The sequence below is a fragment of the Buceros rhinoceros genome, unplaced genomic scaffold (genome assembly GCF_000710305.1).
Source record: "Buceros rhinoceros silvestris isolate BGI_N320 unplaced genomic scaffold, ASM71030v1 scaffold24855, whole genome shotgun sequence".
NCBI classification, from domain to species: Eukaryota; Metazoa; Chordata; class Aves; order Bucerotiformes; family Bucerotidae; genus Buceros; species Buceros rhinoceros.
Window position 1 is genome coordinate 1 of NW_010412776.1, and position 7,819 is coordinate 7,819.

The following is a 7,819-nucleotide window of genomic DNA, read 5'->3' on the forward strand; positions in this document are numbered from 1 at the left end:
AGGGCGTGGGCGGCGCCACAGGAGGGCAGGTGAGGGTGTGTGGGGCAGGACTAGTGTGGGTCCTTCGGGGAAGTGTCACGGTTTTTGGGAAATAGCCCGGGGGGGGAGGTTAGGGAGGAGTTTTGGGGGTGTAGGGCAGACAGAAAAGGGGGTGTCAGGAGGCTGGGTACAGGGGTGCAGGGGTGGGATGAACAGGGCTGCAGGAGCCTTGCCCAAGCTTAGAGTGGGGCCTGGGCTCTGGCAGCACTTGCGCTGGAGTAGCTCCAGAAAGCCGTGTGTGGAGCGTGGTAAAGCCAGGGGTCCCTGTGGAAAATGTCTGAAATGCCGCAGGGGTGTAGCATGAAGCATTCCTGTTGTTTACAAACACACCCCGAAATACTGCCAAAATACAGGGAGACGTGTGTGGGGGGTGCCCCGTGCTACAGAAACAGCTCTGCCTGGTGACTGCCCCAGAGCTTCGCTCCTGTGTCACTCAGGAGCACGTGAATGGTGGCCTCTCTGTCCTGTGCATGCCAGATCCTGTCATCACTTTGCAGCTGAGTGGGGAGATCAAACCCTCTCCCCCGGGTAGCCCAGGAAAGGTGCTGAAGAGCCCAGTATGGTGCCTGAGCAGCCAGGAGAAGGACGATCATGGGCGTCCCCTTCCCGCTGCGTCAGAGAAGGTGGTTTCTGTGGGGGATGCCCAGGGCTTGTTTTGCAGGTCAGGATTTGAGAGCCAAAGCTGGTGCTGGATGGGGCATTGGCTGAGCGTTGTGTTAACCTCTCTCAGTTGCTGTGGTGTGGTTTGGGGTCGTCCTCTGGGAGGCTGAGAGTTCATCTGTAGGGTGTGATGGTAAATTTTTGAGGCTGTGGGTGAGGAAATTGGACCCCCAGCATTATACTCATCTTCCCCTGCTCAGTGGAGGATTCTGTCTGCTGTCAGTCTCCCAGTCACCCCAGGTTTTGCTGCTCTTTATCCTCTTTTTACTGGTGCTCATGAATTGACAAAACCGTTCCCATCCTCCGCCTTCTTCATGATGGAGATGCCAAAGCACGTGGTTTGGATTCTCACACCTGGAAGGAAGGTGGTTTGCTCGGAAGCTAGTCTCTGCGGGTAGAGGTGGGCTCCCAGCACGCTGCGGCTGCACTCCTTCAGAAGGGTGGAGGTTTGGGTGCTGCGCTGGGGGTTAGGAATGGCCTGCACACTGCTTTTGCCCTTCAGCATCTCCTGCCAGCTGCCTCGCCCTTGCCACGGGGCTTGGGGCTGAGAGCTCTCAGTGCTTTACCGGTCAGGAAGGGCTGCTGGAAGCCCTGGCAACCTCCAGGCTGCTGGCGTAGTGTAGTCTGTATTTGTGGACAACAGAATGTTTCCTCCAGCCGACCCAAATCATTTGGGATGAGGGGTTTGGGTGTTCCAAGAGCGATGGCAGCAGGACTGTGCCTTCCGTGGAGGCTGAGGTCGTATGAAATGCTGACGTGAACCTGAGAAAACCTGTGGTTGGAAGGAACCCCACAAGTCTTTGGCCCAAAGCAGAGCTAACTTCAAAGGTAGTTCAGGTCGCTTGTGGCTGGGTCTGCTTGAAGACGCCCAAGAGGGAGATTTCTGCGCCCCAGTCCCAGGGCTGACCACGCTGGTAATAAAGAATTGGGTTTTTTCTGGGGGTGCGGTCAGAATTTCTCTTGCTGCCGCTTGTTCCGTCACTTCTTACCCTTTCACGGTGCAGTTGGAGAAGTTTGGCCTCATCCTCTCTCTGACTGCCCGGCGATGTTGATGAGACAGGAGGAATCCACGTGATGGTGACTTCCCAGCTGCCCTGGAGCAGCCCTGCCAGTCCGACGCGTAGCCCTGGTGAGCTGTGGCGAGGCAGAGCTGCTGATATGGTTCGAGGCTGTTTTGCCATGACTGTTGAAATTGGAGAGTGAGCGAGTCCTTGGACTTTCGTGGGGCTTTTACAGTTGAGAGGCTCTCACTGTCAACAGCAGCGACTCCCCTTCCATAAGGGACACCATCTGAAGAGGGAGCAAAGAACCGCGGCTGTAGCGAGCGTCTGAAGACCCTCAAGTCTGCGAGGACCACTGGCCCTAAGGGCCTTGCTGCAAAGAAGGCAGCAAGACTGTGGCTGAAGTCTCTGTAGATGTCACCTCTATGACACAGCCCTCCGCGGCGTCAAGAATTTTGAGCAAAACCATCTCCGCCAGAAGAGTGCTGGGGTTTGGTGTAACGGCCTTGCCTGGCGAGGAGGCTGTCACTGCTTCGAAGCATCTTATTTCCACAGCGTGTTTCCCCCCACTGACAGTTTTGTAAGAAATACAGTGATTTCTGCTAAATTAGTCAAGACTTTTTGGTCCTGGAAGTTTCCTCCCTGTTTTAGCCATTTTAACTTTGGTGTGGAAGTCCCACGGGCTCTTTCCTTTTTGACGTACAGCGGGTTCCTTGAGTCCGTTCCTTACCGGGAAGTTTCTTAGGATTGAATCCTTCTTACTGGCGTACCCTGGGCTTCCTCCCAGGCTTTCAGCAGCCTTTACACGGGAGTGAAAGGAGATTTATTATTCTGGTCTCGAGCTCGCTGGCTCCATATGCAGGGGACTGCCTGAAAACGGGGCCAACTGCCTTTGTTACGGCATCGTAGTGGAAGCCGCTGCTTAGCTGCTGATGTCCAATAATCCTTCTGTCTCTTTGCTGTTGTCTCTGTATCCCTGAGTATGTCCTTCTGTAACAGGAGTTCGGTAGTCACTCGAGTGAGGCTCTTGGATTTGTAGAGAGGAAGGCAAAAGCGAGCCCTTTCGGCCCTCGGGCTTCCTCGCAGCCCTGTTGCTGTGAGCTGGCTTTCCCATCAGCGGCTGTCTTCTACTCACAGGAACATGAATGACCCTTTTCTAAAATATCCTGGAATCCATTCAGCCACGTTCCCCTCCAGTTAGAAGCGTGCGTGTCGTTTAGGTGCTCCCTGCTGCAGTTCACGGTGGGGATTTACTCCTTAGCAGGTCGTCTACAGTGCGTCAGGGTCCTGAAAGTGGGTCCGGCTTCACGGGGCTCTGGCGGGAGAGGGTTGGTTCAGGTCCCATCGAGGAAGAGGATGATGAAGGAGGATGGAGGGATGAAGGGAGTCAGAGCACCTCTGCAGTGAGCCAGGGCTCAACAGCTCTGCTGCTGGGGAGTCAGCGTGGTCCTGGTGCTGCTCTGCTGCGGTTTTTCTGGCTGCTCCTTGGCCTGGGACCACACGGGGGTCGGTAGCAGCAGGTTTCCTCTCTGCTGTCTTCAGCCAGAAGTCACCTGTTCATTTGTCCCTTTCCAGGTCTCTTCACACTCCTGGTCGAAGATTTTGGTGAGTGCCAGAAACCTTCCTGGGAAGTCGGTTTTGTGCTTGACATTACCCCATGTCCTTTCTGGTGTTCTTTACACCAGCCTCTGCCCTTCGTTTGCAGGGGTCAAGGGAGTGCAGGTTGAAGAGATCTACGATCTGCAGAGCAAATGCCAAGGGTAAGTCACAGGTGTGACAGAATGAGTTTTATTAAGCAGAATACGCCTTTGGGCCTGGGAACTCATCGCCAGGTGTTCAGAAAGGCCCCGGGAGAGCCCCTCAGACACTGAGGTCAGTGTTGTAAGTGATGAACCACGAGTGCTTGGTCAGAGTTGGGGCAGATGGACGATCTCGTACCTTGAGAAAGACCTCATGGGGCAGGTGGGGATGTACTTGAAGGGATTCATCTCTCTTTCCCCACGGAGAGGTGCGGGGCCACCCAGGCTGCTGGCAGTGGGGGCTTTCTCCGTGTCTCAGTGTGTTCCATGGCTTCGAGGCTGTCGTTTTCTCAAAAGCCGTGGTCTGAACTCCTCTCGGAAATGAGTACAACGTGTACTTAAAAGGAAGGGTCACGTGATGATCAGGCATGATTCTGCAGGTCAGTCAGTGTCCAGAGGTGAATTTCACCTCCCATTTCTCTGTCTTGAGCCTCTTAAGATCTGTCAAACCACAAAGTTTTCAAGCCTGACTGTTGTCTGAGCCTGGAGCATCAGCACAGGAGAGTGTCCTGGGCAATGTGGAGCTGGGGGAACTTGTGTCAGGGCTGGTCACTTCCAGGAAGATGGGGCTGGTGGTTCTGCTTTTCCTCTCTGTCTTTGTTCTGCCCGTGGTTTGAAACAGAAGATTCTGGCACTGGGCAGAGCAGTCCCTCTGGTGTGGTCCATCCAAAATGATGCAGCTGCTGACTTGTCTCCACAGCCCCGTGTATGGGTTCATCTTCCTGTTCAAGTGGATTGAGGAACGCAGGTCACGCCGCAAGGTCTCTACCCTGGTGGATGAGACATCAGTGATCGACGATGACATTGTTAATAACATGTTCTTTGCTCACCAGGTAGGCCGGAGGTGAGGGGAAAGGGTGCCTGGGGTGTCTCCTGTGACACCTCAGGGGAGCAATGTGGTACCCAGAGGCTGCACTGCTCTTTCCTGGGAGCCTGTGCCCTGAGCTCCAGGTTGGAGGGAACCCAGCGAGGGCTGTGCTGTGAGCAGATGCTTGTGGGAGTGTGGCGTGGCTTGCTGAAGGAGACTGACCTCCCGGCCTTTGAGAGCTGGGGTCGAGCCACTGGTCTCACAGGCGGTTCTTGTGTCAGTAATTTTCCGTTGATTATTGTCAACTCTGAGGAGCTGTTGAAGGGTGGCTTTGTTCCTGCTTGTTAAGATGGTCCTTGTGTCCCCCTCCAGCTGATCCCCAATTCCTGTGCCACCCACGCGCTGCTGAGCGTCCTCTTGAACTGCAACAATGTCGACCTGGGCCCCACGCTGAGCCGCATGAAGGAGTTCACCAAAGGATTCAGCCCTGAGGTAGGGCTGGGGGGTGCCGGGCTGTGCACAGGTGGCCCCTTTGAATGTGACTCTCGCTCCCCTCTTGGGATGGTGCTCCAGCAAGCCGGCTCCTTTCCAGCCCTTCGTGGCTACAAACTGCCAGTACTGCCTCTTCTCTCTCCTCTTCCTACCTTGCTTCACTCAGAGCCTTGGTCCCCTTTCGCTGGGCACAGCTCTGAGCCTTCTGACGCGTTAGTCCCTAGCCCAGGTGTGATCTCTAAGTCTGGGATCGAAAGTCCTCCTCCCTTCACAGCTGTCTCGAAGTCTGTGTTTCTCTCTAACTGTAATTCCTTTAACAGAAATGGTGTGTTCTTTTCATTGTGGTTTTTAACCACAGAGAGCGTGCCTGAGAGTTGCTCTGCCAGTCCTGTGCTTGGATGGGGGGAGTGGGGAGCCAGTGGGAGAAGCATTTGGTTTGTTTCTTGTTGCTTCTCAGACGTTTTCCTCTTGCTCTTTGCTGCAGAGTAAAGGCTATGCCATCGGCAACGCCCCGGAGCTGGCCAAGGCCCACAACAGCCATGCCAGGTGGGTGCGGGGCCTCTCACAGCTCGCTTTTGCTGGCAGAGGCAGACTCTCCACTGAGCTCTCTTCTCCCTTGCCCTTGCAGGCCGGAGCCACGGCACTTGCCGGAAAAGCAGAACGGGATCAGCGCTGTGCGAACCATGGAGGCCTTTCATTTTGTCAGTTATGTCCCCATCAAGGGACGGCTGTTTGAGCTGGATGGGCTCAAGGTGTATCCCATTGACCACGGTAAGAGCCCACCTGTCCTTACTCTTTGACACAGTCGAACAGACACCCTGGAACGTCCAGGGTATGTGTTGTCCTTGCCACTAAGCGTTAGCCGATGCTCGTGGAGAATCACTCCAGTGGCTCCCAGAGTGGTCCTGAGTTTTGATAGCTCATTTTGGAGCCGCTGTGCTGGGGACTTGTCTAGAAGGCAATTATATCTAAATACCCTCTGTTGTTTTTTCAGCCTTGCCGTTTTCCTCCCTAGTAGCTCAGGTCACAAGGTCCTTCTGCAGCTCTGAAGTAACTCGGTATCTCAAACAGAATTTGACTCCTCCTTACCCTGTCCTTGTGCCGAATAACCCCCGTGTGCCGAGGCACAGGGTCCCAGTGCAGATCCCAGCAGGCTGCGCGGGTCACTCCCGTCGCTTACTACTTGACACTCAGTTCTGTCTTTCGGACACTCATTTATCCCCACTAGGACTTCGCTTCTGTCTGTCAGGCCCTTTGGTAAGGTACCACTTGAGGCACTTGGGGTACATAAGCACGGCACCAGATCCAGTGGCACGTATATCCCAGCAGGCGCTGGGATTTCCATGGACTCTGTGAGCCCGAGCCCAGGGTTCAGAACTCACCTCTCTGCCCTGCAGATAGCTCATGTTTTCCATTTGGAAGGCAGAGGCAGGGGCTTCCGCATGTGGGCTGACACCATGGTCCTTCTGCCTCCTGGGCCCCCTCTTGAGTTGCTCCCTGGTACGTAAGGGAGCCCTGAGGTCGCCTCTGTGGGGACGGTAGGGTCCGCTCCGTGAGTCTGAAGCAGAGGCCTTGGCCTGCTTTGCCAATTCCTGCTCTGTCTCATTGTCACAGGGCCATGGGCTGACGATGAGGAGTGGACGGACAAAGCCAGGAGAGTAATCATGGAGCGCATCGGCCTGGCCACTGCAGGGTAATGTCCCAGGCCGTGGTGCAGGCACTGGCCCCTCGCCGTTTTTCCCTGGATTGTTTCTACGGAGGTCTCTGCGACGAGCTGTAGAAGCGTGGGCGGAGAATATTGCTTGGGGAGAGGTGCAGGTGCGCTGCCTCCTTGCCTTCTCTTGCCTGCAGTTTGCCTGCCTTCAGAGCACTCAGAGAAGCTGCACACTGTGCCACGCAGAGTCCCTGCAAGTGGCCACGCAGGATAAGAGTGGCCAGACGAGGTCTCTGTTTAGCTGCAGTCCACAGGAGAAGGAATGGTGCTCCTGGGCCTCTTGGATGCTTGGGTGTGAGGGTCACCAAGCACTGGCGTGGGTTGCCCAGAGCCTCCATCCTTGGAGATACTCAAAAGCCAGCTGGACATGGTCCTGGGCAGCCAGTTCTGGGTGACCCTGCTGGAGCAGGGGGTTGGAACAGATGACCTCTACAGGTCCCTTCCCACTTCAGCTAACTTGTGACTCTGTGAAGGGGGTTCTGTGTTGTGGCTGAAGCAACCTTGCTCTGCTTCTTCAGCCAGTGTGAGGTTGACGTGATTTTGGGGGAAAAGCCTCCTGTGTGTCGGCATTAAACACCAGGGCCCCAGGAAGAGCCGCAGGAGGATGGCAGCCTGCTGGTCCTGCTTTGCCGGGAGATGAGCTTTCCACCACCAGCTTGCAGCCAACATCTGCTGTCCCTTCCTGCAGAGAGCCGTACCATGACATCCGCTTCAACCTGATGGCGGTGGTGCCTGATCGAAGGATGAAGTATGAGTCCAAACTGCACATCCTGAAGATGAACCGCCAGACTGTGCTGGAGGCCTTGCAGCAGGTAGGACAGCCTGAGCTTGGGGTGGGAATAGGCTCTCTTTTCAGGGCATCTCCCCGTCCTGTGGGGGCTCTGGATTTGGGGGCTTTTTTGGCCTTGGGAAGTGTCTTCTGGGAAGAGCTGATAACCAGCCTGGCCGCTTGGCCTTCTGCTGCTCACCCGGGAGGTTATCCATGGCATCATCAGTTGGTTGTGCACAGGGGTGCTGGGTGGTTGGCTCACCCTCACGAGTTTTTCTGCAGCGCTTGAATGGAGGGATGTGGTTTGGGTTACTCCGGTTCACATTCAATTTCTATCTGTCATTTGCCTTCAAGCTTATCCGAGTAACTCAGCCGGAGCTGATCCAGACCCAGAAGTCTCAGGAGTCCCAGTCTCCTGAAGAGGCAAAGCCAGCCAGCAGCAAGACCATGCCTCCGGAGAGCACCCATCCAGGTAGAACCCCGTGCCAGTGGTGGTGCTGGCCAAAACGCCACGCCGCCTCGAGGGAACGAACAAAC

At 55.5% G+C, this 7,819-nt stretch overlaps 1 protein-coding gene across 1 annotated transcript in view; it reads left to right on the plus strand.

Annotated features, from left to right (window-relative positions):
* Nucleotides 1-3,275: 3,275 nt before the first annotated feature.
* The window catches only part of BAP1 (BRCA1 associated protein-1 (ubiquitin carboxy-terminal hydrolase)), a gene marked incomplete at its 5' end in the record, with an annotated part of 9,642 nt that continues 5,098 nt past the window's right edge, over nucleotides 3,276-7,819 (plus strand). The window contains 9 exons of the mRNA XM_010136524.1: nucleotides 3,276-3,305; nucleotides 3,406-3,460; nucleotides 4,200-4,332; nucleotides 4,680-4,799; nucleotides 5,284-5,345; nucleotides 5,428-5,570; nucleotides 6,414-6,492; nucleotides 7,202-7,325; nucleotides 7,637-7,754. Of these exons, the coding sequence (XP_010134826.1) occupies nucleotides 3,276-3,305; nucleotides 3,406-3,460; nucleotides 4,200-4,332; nucleotides 4,680-4,799; nucleotides 5,284-5,345; nucleotides 5,428-5,570; nucleotides 6,414-6,492; nucleotides 7,202-7,325; nucleotides 7,637-7,754 (864 nt within the window). The remainder of the gene's footprint in view (nucleotides 3,306-3,405; nucleotides 3,461-4,199; nucleotides 4,333-4,679; nucleotides 4,800-5,283; nucleotides 5,346-5,427; nucleotides 5,571-6,413; nucleotides 6,493-7,201; nucleotides 7,326-7,636; nucleotides 7,755-7,819) is intronic.